The sequence below is a fragment of the Oreochromis niloticus genome, linkage group LG7 (genome assembly GCF_001858045.2).
Source record: "Oreochromis niloticus isolate F11D_XX linkage group LG7, O_niloticus_UMD_NMBU, whole genome shotgun sequence".
Classification (NCBI taxonomy): Eukaryota; Metazoa; Chordata; class Actinopteri; order Cichliformes; family Cichlidae; genus Oreochromis; species Oreochromis niloticus.
The window spans coordinates 53,627,871-53,649,236 of record NC_031972.2 but is presented as its reverse complement, the minus strand read 5'-3'; the positions used below and the strand labels follow the sequence as shown (position 1 = coordinate 53,649,236).

General features: G+C 39.1%; 1 protein-coding gene and 2 long non-coding RNA genes across 5 annotated transcripts; 2 read left to right on the top strand and 1 right to left on the bottom strand.

Moving 5' to 3' along the window:
- The first annotated feature begins 796 nt into the window (after nucleotides 1-796).
- lysmd4 (LysM, putative peptidoglycan-binding, domain containing 4) lies at nucleotides 797-5,332 on the top strand. Of its 3 annotated transcripts, none has more exons than XM_003440602.4 (3): nucleotides 797-900; nucleotides 2,876-3,153; nucleotides 3,244-5,332. In XM_003440602.4, the coding sequence occupies exons 2-3, from the start codon at nucleotides 2,890-2,892 to the stop codon at nucleotides 3,781-3,783; spliced, it is 804 nt and encodes a 267-aa protein (XP_003440650.1). In that variant the 5' UTR covers nucleotides 797-900; nucleotides 2,876-2,889; the 3' UTR covers nucleotides 3,784-5,332. The 3 variants fall into 3 exon arrangements, with proteins under 3 accessions (XP_003440650.1, XP_005470835.1, XP_025765121.1); XM_005470778.4 differs by lacking the exon at nucleotides 797-900 and adding an exon at nucleotides 916-1,179; XM_025909336.1 differs by lacking the exon at nucleotides 797-900 and adding an exon at nucleotides 1,438-1,645.
- A 1,701-nt stretch (nucleotides 5,333-7,033) lies between these two features.
- LOC102081303 (uncharacterized) lies at nucleotides 7,034-18,358 on the top strand. The gene is made up of 3 exons (XR_269404.3): nucleotides 7,034-7,232; nucleotides 16,996-17,157; nucleotides 17,284-18,358. It is a non-coding gene; the product is annotated as an uncharacterized LOC102081303 (long non-coding RNA).
- Nucleotides 14,124-17,076, bottom strand: LOC112847302 (uncharacterized). The gene is made up of 3 exons (XR_003220766.1): nucleotides 16,953-17,076; nucleotides 14,655-14,748; nucleotides 14,124-14,565 (listed from the first exon to the last, which is right to left on the bottom strand). It is a non-coding gene; the product is annotated as an uncharacterized LOC112847302 (long non-coding RNA).
- Nucleotides 18,359-21,366: the final 3,008 nt, after the last annotated feature.

Below are 21,366 nucleotides of genomic sequence, written 5' to 3'. Positions count from 1 at the left end.
CATATAACACAACACGACACGATATGACACATCACAACGCAACACAAACAACACAACACAGTATATTAACTTAGTAAATAAAAAAAGAAGAATAAGTGTATGTGTATTGCACATTAATTATTATTGCACCTTGTTATAAATATAAATATTATTATTGTTATTGTTTTAAACATTGTTACCTCCCCCCTAAAAAAGTCCAGGGAGGTAGCCAATCAGGTCAGCTATTTGCATTGATCAGGGCTATTGCCCTATTGTAAAAGCTGTCCTTGAGTCTGTTTGTTCGGGACCTCAGCAGCCTGAACCTCCTGCCAGACGGCAGCAGCTTAAACACCCCGTGTCCTGGGTGTGTACAGTCCCGTAGGATGCTGCGTGCCCTCTTGAGACAGCGAGTGCTGTACAGGTAAAATACATTTTAGTTGACTCATATTCAGCAGCTGTTTTTGTTATTACCAGAAGACCTTCGACCCTGTCTTTCTGTAAAATATTGTATTCATTTTAAGATTCTGCTACTTACTTTCAAGTATCTCTATAATCTCATTCCTGTATATCACTCTAATCTGCTGCATATCCTCCTCACCACTCCTCATACTCTGAGATCCTCCTCCTCTGTTTGCCTGTCCCCTACGAGCTTTAGAGTAACAAGCAAAAAGACTGAAAATTAAATTAAATTAAATTAAATTAAACTGAAAAGAAAAAAAAATGAAAGCCTATTAAAAAAACCTCCAAAAACTCTTTATAACACTTTTAACCGATGTTTTTAGCCTGAGACATCGCGGGTGGCGCTATTGCATGCTCGTATAATACCAACACGTTTTACAGTGCGACGAAGAAGAAAGGCCTCCCAGTAGCTAGTGTTACCAGACTGGTCTGGGAATCAGTGACCCATGCATTTTGGATAAGGTAACTGAAAAGAAACAATGTACTCTGGGCGTTTGAAGTCAGTAAAAGTGTTTTCCTCTGGTCTTTAATCTCCAACGAATGGCCCTGTTGTACTTATAGTAGAAGTAAACCGAGTCGCTAGTTTGGGTTTTTTCGCGATGCCGATAGTTGGTGAACCGAAGACGAACTCCTTAAGCTAACTTGCTAGCATTAGCTCCTTTTAGCTCAACTTACTGCTGCATTCAAGTGCGCACACTGAGCTCCGTTCTTAGGAAACATGCTCTGTTAGTACGGTATATGGTAAGAGTTTTTGCCCTGGTGGGGGTTACAATTTCCATCACAAAGGTTATTTAAATTGCCCAAGTTATAATGTCGAAAGTTGTTAGATTAAATAAATGTTACGTTAAAAGTAATTAAAAAAAATTCTGGCTGTACTTAAACCGGAAAAATGTTGTCTGCCGCCTAATGTAAAATAAAGTGTTTTACGTATTCGAAACGGCGTTTCACACAACATAGCGGTTGTAACTCCTGTGTCTTTTTGGTTTATCATTCAGAGTCGATTAATTTTTATTTTGGATGCAGTAGTGTGTATCCAAAATAAATTTGCAACAGTCAGTTGAACAATATTCTCCTGATTTTTCAGCTTGTAAATGAAAACAAAAGAGCATGCCATAGTTTTAGCGTTTCTTAGGAATTGGACTCCCTACGCCACAAAAGAGAGGTGCATTTTCAGCATTGGACTGTTGGCCGTCCTCTTCGGCCAAAGGTAGGCGATTAATTTCCCAAGAAGCCGTGTGAGATTCTGGGACTGTTGTGGAGGGCTGTACCAAGAAGCAATTCTGCACCAATCATCTACCCAGTGATAATTCTATCTTTTTATAAGCTTTTGCTATAATAACTATAGCCTGGTGGATAGGTTTTGCTTGTTAAGTAATGAGGTATAATTTCTGCTTCAGGTTCAATAAATACAGCTTCAGGTACTGTATTTATTGAGGCTGCTTTCTTTTTAAGAACAGGCAGGTTGCAGTCCTTTGTGTCTTGTTTTGTTTAATAGAAACAAGCCCCCACCTCCCCCAAATAACCAGTGGTGATTGTCAGCCACTCTGCCTTTTTATTAGCACTATTCACATTCAGTACATCTGTAAGTTTTTATGTGATGCTCATGATGCAACCGTAGCCCATGGACTTGCTTAGTCACTCTCGACCGACTTAAGATTTCAATGTGGAGATTAAGCTCAGCATCAGGACATATTCGCCACATAACTGAATACTGTAGACTAACCTTGTGTTGTGGGTGGATCATCTCAGATGCTGTCTTGGCTGAAGCTTGGTCCAATTTCTTTGGTTTCTTCCTGCCTTATATGATGGCTTTCGTGTTAGCAGATAGCAAAACTCTATATTTTAGTTTTTTTGTTTGTTCATTTTTTAGAACACCTCCAGTCAGAACATGGTTAATCATCTTTAAATAGAAACTAGCCAACCATGTCAATTCTCTTTTGATCACCATCCAATTTTATTGTAAAACGTGGTAGAAAAGACCCATTGATCATTTCAGTGGAGCTGAAAGATTTTGGGCCGTTTATAACACTCAGTGCAGCTTCAGTGTTTGTTTGATTTTTGGTAACCAAAGGAACATTTGGATGCAGAAATGGCTAATGTCATCAGACTTAACCAGATATATTATTAGATGTATATTGGCAGATATTTTTATTCTTTCAAACACATGAATCATAAACAGATTTCCCTGACATTTGGACCAATGTATAGTTATGTGTAGGTGTTTGTGCATTTACGCTCTGCCCACCATCACTCAGATCAGCTGGTTGGCTATTTGGTCATTTTCTTCTACATAACCCAGCTATGTCTACATTGCACATTTAATTATGAATGACAAAACATAAATTTTTACAGAATTTACTTAAACATAGAACATATGTTCCATGTAACTTTATCTCCTGTGCATGTGTAAATATTAGCTATGTGCTCACATTTACAGGTTGGTGTTTAATTATGTGGCGGGGGGAGAATGGTCCTCGGGCTTTCCAGGCCCCGGTGGATGTTCACGCCAGTGCAGATGGCCAGGTCTATATGTTCAGGAGGAAAACAAATGAATGTGCTGCATCTTCAGACGATGAGGAACTCGCTGTCATGGAGTTGAGACCACGGGCTTTCCAGGACCAGAAGGAGGACGGACTGAAAAATGTCCAGCTGCTGGAGCGGGAAGTGTTAGCTGATGATAATCTCAGCAAGCTTGCACTGCAATATGGCTGCAAGGTAAAAGCTTTTTCATAGCTACAGACATTTTTGTAAAATTCTTTTTCTTCATGTGCTAATACTGATGTACATTTGTCACCTTTTCAACAGGTAGCTGATATAAAGCGGGTGAACAACCTAATGCAGGAACAAGATCTATTTGCACTGAAATCCATTAAAATACCAGTTCAGAAACACAGCTTCTTAACTGAGACTTTCTCAAACCCGAGTGATCCTCAAGAAGAAATGCCCCATGCTTCTCAAACACCAGTGGAGCCTCAGAACAAAGCAAGAGCCCAGCCTCATATACAAGAGGCATCAGACTTTCTCATGGAGGTGGATAATGATATAAACAAACTAATCCAAACCACAACTTATCAAGATGAGGATTTTTTGGATAACTTGCAGAAACAACAGAATTTTGGGTTCAAAGGACAGCGTCGGACCAGTTATGGTGCTGACTGGGGAATCAACTGGTGGAACGCTGTAGTTGCCATGGTCCTGATAGGCATCGTCCTTCCATTATTTTACGTAATTTATATTAAAACGAAAGGTGGCGGAAGTGGTGCTCTGCATTCAAACAACACATCAGATGCCTCAAGTATGAGCCTCAGTACGAAAGGGCATAAGGATTTTCACGAACCAGGATAGGAAGGCTTTGATCTTTGGAAAGCCTGAAATGTAATTAATACTATTCTCTTCATGGGCTTGGAAGTAGACCACGATCACAATGATGCAAAATCTTTCAACATTTTAACTCAGTGGAGCCTCTACCTTCAAGTGAAATGTCTGAATACTGTTCTAATTATTGTCACGCTTTAGGACACCAGCAATTTGTAATTTTTTGTAAAATACATTTTCATGAAAAATCACTTTTACTGAAAAACAGTTAGCTGATGTCCCAGATCCTCAGGTGCTTCACTTAATTTGGAGCATTATTGCATGTGCATTGTGAAAATAATCACGCTACAGCCTGAACATCAATAGCATCCACACAGAGTATTTCTCTGGGAGAAAAATGTTTATCACAGTCTGCCTTTACACCACTGTATGAATGGATGAATGGTTCCAGCTCTGACATGTGAAACTAATGCTCAAGTGCCTTGAACCTGTATTTTTTTTTTCTTAATGTCCTGCTATGGGGCGACTTCTCTAGTCACGAAAGAAAATCATACTGGTAAAAAGTTTATGAGAAAATTACTCTACTGCTCACATGATTTATTACCTCAGCAAATGGACACTATTCCCAAGAGTTTATGGTCTATCGCTAATTGCAAGTGTAAAACAATAATGAAAAAAGTGTGATTTAGTTAACAGGTAGTGTCCTCGTTTTGTTTGTTTTTTTGAGAGAGGCATTCTTGTGGCGTTCCACATGTGTGCTGCCAACAGGGAACGTGACGTGCAACAACACTCAACATGGTTCAAGAGATTTTCTCCGTCTCTTACTTTTACTTTACACCTCTTCTTTACTTTTGTAAGTGATCTGCTGAGCCTGAGCTCAGCTTTATCTGAGTAGCTTCATCCAAATATGTTTTGGATGGATTATCAGTTTAGAACACCAATATGAGAATGGCCAATGTGCCAAATCAGTGTTTTGGATAGTAGCCTGCAAACATGGTAATAATGTAGAGTCCAAAACTGTGTCAGCATTAAGATTTTATCATATTGGTGTCATTTTTAAGGCATCCCAAGAGTATAACATTTATTTTAAACAAGGGTAAACTGTTTTTACACATTGGGATTAGCATCATGTGTGTTTGTTCTCGTCTAATCTTTGTATCTGTGGAATGTACCTCATGACTTTTTAGTACACAGTGCCAAATATGTGAATTTGTTTACGGTAACAATGGAGTGCAATATACTTTATGTTGGTGGTAGTTGTGAACTTTAAAGATAATTAATTTTTAAAGATTCATTATTTTTAAAGAGTGCCTGAGTTCTCTGCCTGATTAAGTGCCTTAATGTCAAGTTTTTATTGTCTTTGCAGACGTCCACCAGGGAAGGCTGATGAATTTGCATGGCTTATGCACATTTTAGTGGCTGGATTATTTTAATTTAATGAACTCAACAAAGGTGTTGAATATATTTGTTGGTGCATTTTTTTTTTAAGTCAATTCTTGTGCAAGACTGTATTTTGCATGTTCCAGTGTTTGAATACAAAGTTTTAAGTGTGATAGTCTATAAAGTATGCTCTTATGTGGTGGTGGTTTTTAATTCTTTTAATGCACTTGTCTTTGTGTAATAAGATATACACACACGCACACACACAGTTGTACATAGAGACAGAAAACAAACTGATAACAGACTTCTCCCCATAACAATGTTTTTTGATGTATTTAAATTAAAAATGTATTTTTTTGCAGTACCACTGCATATCAAAAGATGGCAGCATGGGCAAGAATCAGAATACTTGATTAATCCCAGAGGATATTATGTGGTCACAGCCAGTGACTGCAGTGATTGGTCACAGCTGGTCCAAGTTAAAACATATAATAAAATAGCTCTAATATAAATTTAAGGTGCTGCTCTTATCACCTCAATGATCTATGAAAGATAGATCAGCTTCTTGGTATGTTTTTAAATTTTGAAATTGTGTATATAATGGATTTTCAGCTTTTGGCAAATGTCTTTATCACAAACCAGGTTGGCAGGATAAATACCTGACATTGGCTACATACAGTACATTATAGTGAAGCTGAGCCTGCTAAGAGTTTGTTCAGTGTGGACTCGGTTACTCTTTATATCCACTTGAAATGTGACCCACTCAGTCTGTGAACAACTGCTGCTGTGTGACAGTAATGGACATCAAAGTCAAAGCGATTTATTTATAAATCAACAAAGACTGCATAAATAGATCAAACTGGCCAGCAGAAATTAAATTTAACTGAGCTCTATAACACAGCCAGCTGAATTTCAAAGCTCCAGAGTGTTATGTTTTCTCACTGCATACAGAAATGACAGCACGCAGTTAGATCAGCATAGCTAAAATTAATAAGAAATTTGGTGCTTGCCCCATGGATGCTCATTGGAGCTGCGAGAATTTGCATCCCTGTGCTGTAGCAATTTAAAAGGACTGGGACAGCTTAATAATCTGGAGGTTTTTGTTTTGTTTTTTTAAATTTGTACGATTATATCTGTTAAACTAACTGGATACGCATGTTTAAATCCTCTACTGTCAATGGTAACCCTGAAGCCTACATGTTATGGAGAGAATAAGTTATCTTGGTGATTTCCAAAGCTCAATAACAGAAGTTGGGGTTTAGCTGTGTTGCTGCTGAGGCTGCCTTTTATTATTCTCTGACCTGAGACCCCCCACCCCCATCTCATAGCGACAGCTCATGAACCCTGCTCTGATCTAGCTCCAGGCCACAGAGCTCTGGCATCCTGCCACCTCCAGGCTCAGTCTTATCCTACTGCTGATACATCTTTTTGATATCACTCTAGTTTATTAAGTAGATTTATTTTTTTTTGCTTGGATATTTAAGGTAAAAAAAAATAGAAAAACATACCAGGAGAAAACATCAAAGCGAGTGGACTTCAGGTTTGTGAAGACCTACCTTCCTCACAAACCTAAAGTCTAGTTGCCTTCTTTTTTTCAAGCTCTTAAATTTACCATAACCTGGATTATTGAGAACTTACACAGACATACCAGGAGTAAAGCAAAGACTTTGTGCATGGGTGTGCAGTGGAGGTGGTGTCCCAGAAAAGCTGGTTTGGAATCAAGCAGCAGGGCTTTCTTAGAGGTGGTGGTTGAAATGGAGGTTTTTTCCCCCCTCCTGAACAAAGCACAATCATCCAAACAGTCAGAGAGGACGGTAAATAGAGTAAGAAGATTCATGGCCAACCCGAAGCTCTGCAGCTTTAAGAAGTTTGCACACTTGAGCAGCTGGCAGCGGGCCACTTGGCCAACATAAACAGTCCTAATCCTTTTTCCAAGGAGCTTTCAGCACTCATCTCTCTGGCACATCGGGCACGGACTCACTCTCTCTCCGACATTCCTGTCTGTTTGGAGTTATGCGGAGACGTCACCAGGAGGCACTGTGGCACTAACAGTGTACATACTGTTGGGTTTATGCTGTTGATCATTATTCACTGCTAAGGTATGTGCCTTCCTTTGATTTTCCCATGAAGCGAAGCAGGTCTCAGTTTTCACTCTTTCTTAGCAGGAATGGAGGCCTGGTTTCAAAATGTAATGTGACTTGAAACGCAACAGAAGTAGGGGGCATGTTCACAGCATTGGCGTTGTCAGGAGTTAAATTGGTGACTTTTACATGGTCACCTTTTCCTTTAACGCCAAACTTTTTTTAAAAACAAATTTCAGCTTTATTTGTGAAACTACATGTTTCTTTAAGCTTGGCGTGATTTCTAGGATCATCTTACGAAATACTCAAAGGTAGAAACTGAAAACCTGAAATCCACAGCGCAAATGTAAGAATAGTAGAGTAAATGAATATCTTTAAAAAGCACACACGCACATAGTGATTCTTATTTTAAACAAAATTCAGTCGAGATATTTTGCGCGCCCGTGTGGGGCTACAGTCTGTTTCTACAGGGCAGGGAGATCCCGGGTTTTGATTTCCTACGCTCCCAGGGGGATTTGGCAGACACAGGGTAATTTGTAGTGAAATTTCCAGCGCAGTTTGTTTTGCAGGTGGCTGAGAATGAAGGCAGGGCGTGGTGGGGAATGAGAGAAGCAATTTGCTGTCTGTGGCATGTGAATGTGTGTTTTGTTACACAGCAGTAGCCTAGGTTTTAGTTGTAGCCGGTATGTGCTATGGTTAGGCCTGGATTGATGGAAGGGAGGCAGCATTCACAAGTCACAGAGAAACCATGAAAAGTGAGTAAAGACTGTACACGAAATAGATTATTGCATATGCATATATTTAACACTTTATTTGACGTCTTTTTAAATTAATCAAGATATCTTTTGACAAGACAATCCATTCAACTGAAAGAGATTACTTTTCACCCTTTTGTGCACCCACATGAAAAGGCACTATCAGTTTGACACAGGAGTCAAAAAGCACTGCGAAAGAGGTCACATGACAAAGCAACATGAGTATGGATTTGAAAGGTCCTGCCAGAAGACGTTTCAGCCTTGCAGACTTTGGAGTGGATTCAATTAAAAAGTCGTCACTTTGAATCTCCAGCCAGAATTTCAGAGTTTAAATCCGCTCCAGATGTTCTAGCGCCACTTGAAGAACACACAAGGTGTCAGAGAATAAGCTCAGAATGAAATGTGTTTTAACCCGCATATCTTTTGTCTTACATCAAGACTATCACAACTAATTCACCAGGAAAAAAAAAAAAAGGAGACAAAATGTGCTTCTCCAAGAATACAGCTTTTTAAAGAAATGAATGGAAATGCATACTATATTGCGTGCATGCTGTATGTTATCCCTGGACTGACAACACAGCTGGATGGAGAATGTGATGTTCTGTCAGTTATGTTCTTGCAGGCGTGGCTGTTTTTCTTTCTCTGTTGCCGTGGAGGAACCAATTGTGCAGCACCTGTTTTAAATTCCACCCAGTGCTTGAAAGGTCTTCGCTTGACGGATTGTTGTAGTCAGACTACACAGATGGATTATATGAAGAGGGCAAAGTTACATAGTCTTTCATTAAAGTTGTCTGTTGAGTCTTTGTGACACCTAGAATAGTCTCGAAGCTCCAGTGCTGTATCTGGTGTCCGCAGTTTGATTGTTCAAACTAGTGAGCTTTCCCTACTCCACTTTTCACATGTTGTCAGTGCCTGAGGTATACATACTGCACAATACCATAGCAGTATCAATATACTGTACTACTGCTTACTATTGCTTACAGCAATTCTTTGTTTGCATATCATATAATGCACCTCAGTGTTGCCAGTTGTTTACAAGGGTATCAACTCTGCATTCTTTATGTTTAAAAATTTTGAATTCAAGAACACAGTTTTTATATTATTTTTAGAAACGCTGTTACCCAATATGTGCCCATATTGGGATTCAATGCAACAGCACAAAACATGGCTTTAATGTTAAAAAAAACATAGTATCAAGTCAGTAAATTTCAAATGCAGAGAAAAATATACTGTGTACTTGTGGTTTGCATGCAACGCAAAAGATAAACAAGATACAGAAATCCAAAATGCTCCCAGCACATTAATGGGTGTGTGAGGCCTTCCACTAACATATGTGTGCTGTTACCATTGGGCTCAGGACTCACGTACTATATCTACCCGATTCTTTATTTTAAAAAGCAACCAGTGATACACAAAATTTAAATTAATGTAACTTCAATTAAAGTCAGTAAGTAAAAAATAAAGAAATAAAGACAATCAGGTAACATATTAGCTCCTGCTAGTTTCTGGATATTGTGAAAAATAACTGATCGTATTTCTTAGTAATTGCAATTTCCTTTATTTTTCAGTAGAGTAACACAAAGACATCGTCCTTTTCATTTTGTTTGGGGTTTTTTTGCTATATAATATATTTATTGTTGCAACGCTCAAGATAGAACTACACTAACCTATATAAATTAGCATGAACACATAGTAGGAATTAAAAACCGACAAAAAACATACATTCTCTCCATTTTTTTAATTATCTAAATAAATGTATTTAGTAATGCGTTCCAGGAAGCATCATATCACTTGTAGTAGTGAGATGATACAAATACCTCAAACAGTATTTTTAGACATCCTCCTGAGAATCCTGTGCTCTCAGGAGTTTTCTCTCGTGTTGAGCCGTGGGGGGGCTGCAGAGCCATGACGACTCGACCCCTAAATTATTTTTCATCCACTTCCTCATCTTCGCACTCTTTTGCTACTCTTGTGGTAATTTGTTCATTTACCTGTAGAGCTTATTTTTCACATTTAATCCATTTTATCATTCAATTGGTCTTGTTATGGAAAGATGTTTTGTTTGACTGATGATCATTATAGTTCATGGTCAGTGCAGTTTGAGAATTTGATTTTTACACACCAACAGATAGTTTTGCAAATATCTTTAAACTATTTTTTAAAATCCTTTTTTATTTGGTGTCACTGGGGTCATCTACATCATCAGATCAAATTTTCCCTTCTTTGTGTCCTTGTTATCTGCAAAGGACAATGGAAAATGCTGGCAGGTAGAAAGAATCCACTGAGACAGGCATGGATGAAGGGAGGATAATTGGTTGGACATGCTGCTCTAAATCACTGTATCCAAGTCAAGCGAACACCTGCTAGGCCTAAAGAAGCACAACAAGGCAATAAACAGGAGGTTCGAAATGCGCTCTGATAGCACATTACACCTGATAAAATTAAACTCTTATCTGCAACCCCCCTCTGAACCCATGTCCTCTAATTACAGCCTCACTACAGAAGCTTTTAGTAAATACAGGGGAAACAGAGTTTGGTAGAAGCTGTGAAACCAGAAATTAGGTGGGCGCCTTTATACACACCTTCAGTGACACTAGTAAACAATGCGCAGAGATATCTACTTTTTTCTTACAGCTTTATTTTAAACCATCTTTGAAACTCTGTTCTAAAAAGGTTTTGCAAACACACACAAAAAAATAATAATTTGAATAAAGACACAAAGCACAACCCGCACTGACAGCAAAAATAAAAACACTGCAGGGCAAAGCAGTTTGGAATAATATGTGAAGCAAACACAAGCACACACAGGTTTGGAACATTTTGGGTTCTGCTCATCAGACACTATATCACTGCATCCATACAATTAGAGTTTTACTTTTCTTCAAAATAGTTTACTGTGGCAAAATCGACACATTTGAGGCAAAAAAAACAGAAGAAAGGAGGTTAGATCTTGCCTTCTTTGTGGGTCAGGCCTTAAACAGATCTCATGTGATGTTGTCTTTAACAACACAGTGTGCTAAGGATTCCCTGGAGTGCGGTATCTGAGTGTAAAGCAGCACGTTTTGCAGACAATGCAGTGTCACTGAAGCAGAAAACGTGCATTTAGTTTGGCAGGTTTGGTAAGTGCATTGTGTTGATGGGGAACTACAACAGGGAAAGTCTGTATTTTGAATGAAGATATGGAAAGATTTTCATTTTATGTGGATGGAGAATATATTTCCATCTTTTATTCCATTCTACCTTCTGCATACCAAATTAAATACTTAAGACTCACTGGCTTTCAATCTACTGACTAAAGAGACAATTACTCTGTTCTTTCTTTTATGCCTTTAAGACATTTTCAAGGCCTTAATGCAAAATCCAGCCTCTTGATCTTAGCTGCAGAGATGTGTGTAAAACAGCTGTGTCAGACCAGGTGCGGTTCGTTCATTTTTCCAGTCACAATTTATGCACAATTTATACCACAATTCCTGGCGGATAATTCGTAGCTCCTCTCTGCCAGATGAATACTGTTAAAAGTGGATGGTTTTTAAACTGGAACAGGAATGCCCCCGCACACTGGTAGGGGATTCCTGTTGTTAGTAGTCTCTGCGGTTTTATTCCATTCAAGGACTTTGGGGATTTTTGTGAAATAAAAGGGAGGATAATGCAAGTATGTAGACTGTAGTGAGTGTTAATGATATGAAAATCCTCCTCTGTCCTTCTCATTCAAGTCACATCACACCGAGTGTATTGTTAACAACAACTGGAACAATCTCGTGGACATATTGTGAAAACACACAATAACAGTAATTATGCCAGGAGACAAAAATCACCCCAGCACTCCAGCTGTGAGCCCAATACAGCAATTTATGTGGAAGATGACATGGGTAATGAAAACCACTTGCTTCTGGACTCTATAAATTCTCTCAGGACTCGGAGATTCCAGGGCTCAAAAGTCTGCTCATCCCTCTGAAGTGCTTGAAAAACACATTGCACGTCACGCTGACAGATGCCGAATTTCCTGCCTTTCGCATGTGTTCCCATGCAGATGTTCCTGGAGGTGTCTTTCAAAGGAAAAGTTATTTGCTTGCGAAAACTGTGCTCACATGTGCTGTTTCTCACATGTCCACGCAAAGGTTGGTGTTTGCAAGTCATTTCTATCATTTCCTCATAGAGTAACACCCAAGATAAGTGCTAGCAAATGCACCTATTTAATATAAATATTGATAACAGATATATGCTAATTATTCTATTATTTGTTACACAAGTGTTGGACATTACATTTCTAGGCTACATCTTATCCTTGACTGTCAAGCAGAGCATTTCTGAATGTTAAGGTCAAACAAAGCTAAAGAAAGGAAAACAGTGTACTTGAATAACAGTGAGGATGGGCAAAGGGAACAAGCATCTATCTTTCATCACAGAACTCACAAAGCTGCCATACAAGCAGGAATACTTGTCAGACCTTTCCCTTTGGCAGGCAGTCCCCGATCCAAGGCCAGATAGAGACGGAGACGGACCCTTTATAACTCGAGACCGAATTGTAACCTTGAATATAATTTGCCATTGGGGAGACAGACAAAAGCTGGCTGTGGAAGGACCTTTTCAGTTCAAAACAAGGCTGATGACTGCAAGCAACCTTGATCGGCTATTTATATTTTGACGTTTTATAGATACAAATATGCAGGCTTGGAAAATTAAAACCGATCCATGTGTTTGTGTGCACAGTCAGCTTGATTACTCATTAATTGCGCTTGCAGTCTCCAGACGCAAGCAGATCTTTCAGCAGATTACAGCCAGTGCATAAATTCAGGGTTATGGCTGCAATTTTTTTATGTTCTACTGCATGAGAGATGGAAAATTAAGACTTTTGTAATAACAGGAAAAAACTTCAGCAAGGGATGTGCAGTCCAATTGCTAATCTAATTATAGCTGCTCACATCTAAACGCAGACTTTCTTGTAGGCAGATCTCCTTCAAGTAAAGTGCTATCAATAGAAACTTACTTACCTGCACTGATCGAGGTATTAGCTGCTCTCATACTTGAAATGGAGAAAAATGCAGCAGGATTGTTCATTGTGCTTTAGCTAACAGCTCAGTTAGAAATAGACATGAACACAGTAGTATGCTGGCAGTGTAAGTAAAAGTAAATTCAACGTACAAAGAAGATTATTAATTTTTTAATGCACTTTTTAAGCCATGAGGTGGTAAAATCCTGCACCAGACACTACAACCCACCAAAAGGAAACGGAGAGTACTTTGCCAACAGCAAAGGCAATATATTTCACAACTGTTTACTTGGGGTACTATAATGTTGAGTCAGAGGCTGTTTGATGTCAGGATTTATCCTTTGAGGACCACAAACATTTCACTGACAACCATTCAGTTTTTTTTTTATTTAATTTTGTATTTATTTATTTTTTGCTGACCAGCTGGTTGCAATTACCCTGGGGCTAAGCCGACAGCATGGCTAAAAATACGTCCCGTCCCTGTTTTAAATGTTATATACCTATGTGGTATGTGACTTTTGTTGCCATGATGCCAGGTCTCTCTTGGAAATGAGATTTTAAATCTCAATGAGATTTTTACCTGAATAAATAAAGGACTAATAATAATAAAGAAAAATCTTTAGGCCAAATAATTGCCAATCTCAAATGCTGGAAACTCTAATCAGTGAGCCAGGAGAATTGGAATGCATTATCTGACTAAGCTACAAAAATATTCATAAGAAGGTCACTTGTGTTCAGCTTGTGAAAGGTTTCTGGATCAAGTTGTTGTAGGATTTTAAAGTCCTTTTTTGTAATCAATGCTGCAAAAGCACCATATCTCATAAAGCACCTTCCTCAACTTTCCTCAGTCCCAATGAAGCCCATCACAGAGATACTTGTGCATCAGCAAATGCCCTTGAAGCAGAGCTAATCAGCTCTTTTCAACTGTAGGCATAGATGCTCTTGCTTTAGTAGTACGAAGATAGCAATCAGGATTAGTGGAATATGCCCCTTGAGAAATGTAAGCACTCTCTTCTGCCTGTGTCTCTCAGCTCTGTGATAAATCCCAGGCCTGCACTTGTGTACAGAAAAAGATCACAGAGCTGCACTGAGCCTCAGACTTGCTGTGGTCTGTCTTAATACTGTAGATGCTGCTAAATATTCAAGTAGATTCAAGCATGCACACACTTTTGGGGGCAAATTAAAGTTAATAAAAGGCAGATGCACAAAGTTGCAAAAACATTTTACATATTTCATTACACTTTCTACATGATTTAGAGTTCTGGAAAATCAAAAAAGCCAATAATGAACAGAAATAGCCTTTGTTTGGGGAGGAGAACTTTTACTGCACTCGTGTCTCATAAATGGGATATGATTGCTGGAAAGAGACATTGCTGCTGAGTTTTTCATTTATTAAATTTAACATGCTGCCACATTGAGTGTCACAAGGTGAGTGCATTTTATATGTGCCATCCATCCTTCCATCCACTTATTCGATTCAGGGCCACAGGGGGATGGAGCCCATCAGCTGTCATAGAGCAAGAGGCGGGATACAACCAGGACAGTTCTTCAATCTATCACAGGGCCACGCAGAGCAGCAGAAAGCCAATCACGGTCACATTCACACCTGTGGGCAATTTTGAAACACCAATTAACCTCACCTCATGCATTTCTATGGACTGTGGGAAGAAGCTTGAGTAACTGAAGAAAACTCACACAAGCAACATACAAACTCCAGACTCCCAGCTGGCCAGTAGATTTGAACCCACCATCTTCTTACTCTTGCTAGGTGCGAACCACTGTGCTTTTCCTGTATTATAAATATATTTACATTATATATATATACATACATATATATATATATATATACATACATATATATATATATACATATATATATATATATATATATATATATATATATGTATGTATGTATATATATATATATATATATATATATATTAATATGCATATATATTATTTATTAGTTCTATTACAGTGAAGTGAAGGCAGATTTCTCTACATCTGATATCTCTACAGTCTGGCAACTTACATGACTGCAGTCTGGATGGCTTAAGTAATACTGCTCAGAGGAAAAGCTGATAGATTTTCTTTAGTAAGCATTTAAATATACATACAAACATGCATATGAATCCATCTATACAGGAGTCAAGAATTCATTTTATTTAGAGCTAACAGATGGGGAAAACTGACTCTTTAATATAAAACTGATCAGCTATGAACTGGGGAAGTTATTCGACACACTCTATAGTCGTCGCTCTGATCGCGTTAGATGGGGTACATGAAAACACCCTTTTTTCAAACTGATGTTTATTTGATTGTATTGCACATATATATCCTTCTTTATGGATGCACTGAGAAAATCACACTTGCTCATCCCCCCCACACACACACACTCTCTGGACTTGATATGATTTTCCCTGAGCTGATATGTTTTTCTGACCTGATTTGTGCTTCCATGGATACAGCTGCAGAAGGAAGAGTGGGGGAATGGAAAACATGATTCCTTTCTATGCCTGCATGTACGCTGTACACAGGCTGTTTGTGTGTGTCAGAGCGTTCACGCTGAAGCCTCCCAGCACACTGTAACCTCGTGTAAAGGTCAGGCTTTTGGTCCAAGCTTGAAAAATAAAGTCAGATCAGTGATGAGGTGCGCTTCCAACTTTAAGCTTCATGTAGTGTAACAGCCACTGTGTAAATCATGTGTATGTGTGCTGTTCTGTCACTCAGTTAGTCAGACTAGTAAACTCTAAGTGCTGTAATAGCAGACCATGTGTCAGTTCCAGTAATCAGCTGACAGTGTTGCACTGGACATTTTTTTTGTGGAGTGGGGGATAATGTTGTGGTAAACCATAGCTTAACTTCTGTGTTTTTTTTTAGTTCTATTGAGCTGCTGTTTGCTTTCTGTGGTCAATTTGTGGACACAAAGAGGATGCTTTGTGTTGTTTATTTGTATGTCTTCATTATTATTCTTATTACTTAAATGCGCAGGCTGCTTTGCTCTAAAGACAGCAACATTGTTCCCCGAACCATTGGATGCACGCACAAACACTCATGGCGGCAGACGCACAGAGACCAACTGCTTACTTTCTTTGTTGACACGCTTTTGAACATGTTTGAGTGTGTTCACATTAAGGTCATTTTTTCTTTTAAGTGGGTGGCAAAGTCAGTGAGTTTTAACAGATTTAACTGTTGACAGACCTGCTCTCCTCGTAGACATGCAATGGCATTCCCCTTTAGCCATTTCCCTGGTTCACAGTTCGAGCATGGCTACATGAAGTGCACTCAGTAGTTGGCATTTTGGCCAAGTGTACGGGGAGGGACTACCAAAACATTTTCAACCAGCAGATCAAAGGATATGTTGTTTTAACAAGCTTTTTGGCTATTGACATTTATAAGAGTTTATGCATGTTACATTTTTTTATTCACTTTGAAAAAAAAATTGCATATGAGATTAGACGAGTTGCCCCGGCTTTTGTAACAACAGTAGTAAAATGTTGCCATTTTCATTTCCAGTAAAAAACTGGTCTTTCGTTATCAATACCCCTGTTAAAACACATAGTTTAATGCATGTAACTGTACAAATAAAAATACCAATTAAGAAACAAAATAATTTAGAGGGTCAGTTATTTTGTGTATTGTAAGTTGGGTTTTTTAAATAACATTTTGAAATTAATTTTCCTCATTTATATGTCTCTCCTGTCACAACCACAAAAAGTGATTTCTGTCTCCAACTGGAATCAAACTTTTTGCTTGCAAAGTGACTTCGTAAACCACCGTAATGTGCTCAGTGTGCTCATCAAATCTGAAAGACTGACACAAAAACCTGCCAAACTGTCATCAGTCAGACTCTTTGTGTCTGCATACACACAGATAACAAATAAAGTACAAAAGCGAAAATGATCTCAGGAATGCGGGTGGGTCGTTCGAGGAGCTCCAAGCGTTTCAAGGCGAATTTGTCCTTCAATTTTCAGAATCAAAATAAATCCCTACCTTTATCCATGCTTGGAGAATAAACACACCTTTCTGTTCACAGCTTATTTGAGCAGTGGACAGAGGAGATGCTGAGCTGCCAAACTGCTCCCGGGCTCTCTTCATTGTCACCATCTGGTTCTGCTTGACACCTGAGAGGTTTTCCAAGGTGTTCTCTAAGCCTCATCAGGTGCAATCATTGAAGCTCCTCTCAGCACGGCAATGAGTGAGTGACAACAGCTTCCCAGAGATAAGAGCAGAGTGAGAGAAAGAACTCCGGATAGCAGTGATCCCTCACCATGTGTGTGTGTGTGTGTGTGCGGGTCTGTGTGCCCTGTATCTGTCTGTGCAGGTGATGAGTGAGAATCAAGCCCAAGGGGGATCGCGTCACCGTAGAGATAGCCACCATTGCCTAGCAACCTCAGCCTTCAGGCCGACTGGAGGAAGTGCAAAGAGAAAGCTGATCCAATTCAAAAATATGCTCCTTTTCAAGCAGACAAATGCCTAAATTGGAAGAAAAAAAACCACATTCTGCCTTTGTTTTGTGTCTTTGAAGGACAAAGCTGTGAAAATCCTGTATTTTTGTTAGTGTCAACAAAATCCCATTGAGAGACCAGAAGAAGCAACATTGTCTGTGGAAAACAGACGTGAGTGAGCAATACAACCAGAATGATAAGTTCTTTCATTGTGTAGAAATGCGTTTCTATTGTATAGACAAAAAAAACTATTAGGAGTGTAATTCATTGTTGCTATTTTTTTATCACAATAGTTTTATCATTGCTGTGATTTACAGTCTAACGTGCAAAATTTCTGTAAAACCTTCGATAAAAAAGTCATTACTGAGCTGCTCTGAAGGCTGCACATTGTGAATGTATAAATGTGTATCCAAAGGCCTCTGCCTAATGTGAGATGTCCTCTATAAATCCATTCTATTACGAGGTGTCACTTCATCCCCCCCTGGCCTACAGCGTCCAGAGTCTGAGCTCATTTCAGTCGTGTTAGTAGACAAATTATTGTCTTCCTGCTAGACACCTCCCTGACAAGGCACGTCAATACTGCAGGTGCAGTTGTGCCTGAAATTGCTTTGTTTAAACTTGTCAAGTTGGAATGGAGATTTTCAAAAAGGATTTGTCCCAATTTGCACGGCTAAAGCTCGCTGCAAACCTACAGAGAGTTACACTCCACACTGCTGTTGTTTTTTAAAGAGAGACCATTTTTAGAATTTGAATTTTGATGCTTGCTTTTTAAAAAGGGGGCTGCCAGTACCGAAAACTTTGTTCCCTCTCATTATAATACATTTTTGGTTTTCTAAATATTGATGTGTACTTCTTTTCCCCTCTCCTCCTTCTGTTACGCTTATTAAACAGAGCAGCTCAGACATGGAATGTCAAAATATGTGAAAAATAATAAATCACATTAAAGCTTGAGGAGATTCAGAAGGTTTTTTTCATGTAAAATGGACAGTTTCCTTCATAATTGAGTGCATTCACATAATATCTCTGCTTCTTCTTCTTCTTCAGTAATGTCATTGTAACACACTGAAAACATGGAAATTTCTATTCAGCCAATTGCATGGTAGCAGCTTATTGCATTTAGGCATATATTCATGGTCAAGGCAACCTTCTGAACAGCACACTGAGCATCAGAATAGGAAACAAAGGTGATTTCAGTGACTTTGAATGTGGCATGATTGTTGGTGCTAGATGAACTGCTGTTCTAGAGAGAGTTTTCTGCCCAACCAGTGTCGAGGTTGTTTTCAAGGAATGGTCCACAAAGGGTAAAATATCCAGTGAGCGGCATTTCTCTTGGCAACAACGCCTTGTTAATGCCAGAAATCAGAGGAGAATGCTGAGACTGCTCAGATACACAAATGATTGCTCATTACAACAAAGGTATGCAAAACCCACATCTAACCTTACAGTACATGGGCTATGGCAGCAGAAGACCACACTGGGTGCCTCTCCTGTCAGCTAAGGACAGGAAATTGATACTACAATTAGAACAGACAATGGATTCAGCAACATTCAGATGGTAGGGTCAGAATTTTGCATAAACAACATGAAAGCATGGATCCATCCTGCCTTGGATCAACAGATCAGGCTGCTGGTGAGGAAATGATGTGGGGAATATTTTATTGGAACACTTTGGGCTCCTTAGTACCAACTGAGCATTGTTTAAACACTACAGCCTAGCTGATGGTAGGGTTCATTGCACTCCACAGCCACCAGATCTGAATCCAATATAGCACCTCTGGGATGCTGTCAAACAGGAAATCCTCATTATGGAAGTTCAACTGTGTGACGCTGTGATGTCAACATGGACCAAAATCTCTGAGGAAGGTTTTCAGCACCTTGTTGAAGGCACATCTTCCAACCTGGCACTAGCAAAGTGTAACTAAGAAAGTGTATAATGAGCATATAGCACGCATCTATTGTTGTACCTTTTCTGTCGTGACACTTTGATTTTCCTTCAATAAAAGACACGCTGACATCTCACCGAAAACACCGCCGAGGCTTCTGTTAAGCTAAAAGTTCCTTTACCATTCACACATCAACGGACATTTCATCTGCATTCATCCATTTCTTTCTTTTCACTTGACGTTCCAGCAGCTTTCAGCTGCTTACTCTGACTGACACTTCAAGACCTTTTCTCACGTCTCAGGTATTCTCCTATGAGCAACAAGGAAAATGTCTTCAGCTCATCTAAGTCACACAACTTCCAGCCTCGCTCCAGCGCTTACGGTTCAGTCGACACTTTAACTAACAATCACCTCTTATTTTATGTACTCAAACCGCCGCAGTCTCTTCAACATGTCTGACATCTGAGCTGCTTTGAGTGCCTCAACTTCAGCTGAATTTTCAGCACTTTTAATTTGATTGATACTTCAGCTGCACTCAGACCTTATACTTAAACTGACAGTTTAACTTAAGTCACTGCGTTCACCCGCTGTACACCCATGCATTTAACCTAATACAGTTTCGCCTGCTGGTATTTTGAACTGTGACTTTATATTGCATGCAGTACAGACTGTATATATTCTCTAAGAAAAAGCTCTAAAGTCTTAGCTTATGCCTTTTGATATGAAGGTGCCTCAAACTTTAGTAAGAGTAATATATTTTACTTGCAGTCAAATCTAAATTGTGCATACTGGAAAAATGCAACGTGACACTGTCATTTTCACAGGTGTCAGGATCAGTTTAAGTTCAAATAATGTAAACTGTGAGCGCTTTAGAAGCCCAATGCATAGATTATACTGGCTTGAACTGTCTGTTCCCCCAATTTGTTCACAGGACAAAGGGCCGTGATGCACATTCCTGAGAGCAGCAGCGGAGAAACATTCCATCCACTGTTTGTAATTGTTCACAGCTGTATGGAGAGCCTGCTTCCTATTTGTCACATTCACGGGTCAACCGTTACCATATTTTTCATAATCACTTGCAAAATAGAAGTAAAGCTCTAGAAGGAAGAGAGTGTTTGTATACACTTACTTCAGTAGGTGAAGTGGTGCAGCTGTAAGCCTTCCTAGCCCTCTGCTACTTGGTCACTGTATGTGCCGTGCTGTTGTGAAGACGCGCCCACCATTTATCTATTGAAGTAGACGAGTGTAAATAATGCCCTGTCAAGTGTTTCTGTAGAATTTTGACATTAGAATGAGGTTGTTGCTGTAATGAAGGCGTCTCTTCTTGTTGGGTTTGAAGCATCAGAGCCTGGGATACAGATTTTTGATGATCCAGTTTCTTTATCATTGTCTCTTATTTTAAATCAAGAAGTAATTTAGATTTGCACGATTTAGAAGTGTACCAGTGTTTATATTTGTAAAGACCAGAGAAAAGTTAGAGAATTTTTTTCCCAGTCATAGCGTTCTCTCGTTTTGAGCCACTCTAGAGGCACAATTTTTAAAAAAAAATAGCTGTTATGATTATGTGTGCATGCTCATGTGCGGCTTTGTGTACATGGCTGTCTGTTTGTGCAGGTGGCACAAGAATGCAGCGGTGTGCACAATATGTGCTTGAGCTGAGAGTGAATGGAGTGGCTCAGCACTTGAAAACAGCTCTGCATAACAGTCAGCTTTATTGTTTATAATCGCACTCTGTAACAAAGTGTGGATCATGTAGATCGCAGGAAGACAGCTTACATCTCATGCTGCAGTAGTTCTTTGCAGATCATTTGAAACCAGCCTCGTGAAAAAAAAATAAAGGATAAAGAGCAAGGCAAACACTTACTGTCTTTGTTTAACACACGGATTACCAAATGATATTTTTAATGCCCATTGTTTCAAAAACCAACAACAAACACGACATATTCATGCTAAGGAACTGACATCAGCCGGAGCACAAAACCTCAGTCATCTTCTCCGAGTAAATCACTTTGCCCAAGCCACGAAATTATAGCTTCTAAGCTTGTGGGCAAGAGAATGTGACTGAAGGTTTTTCTT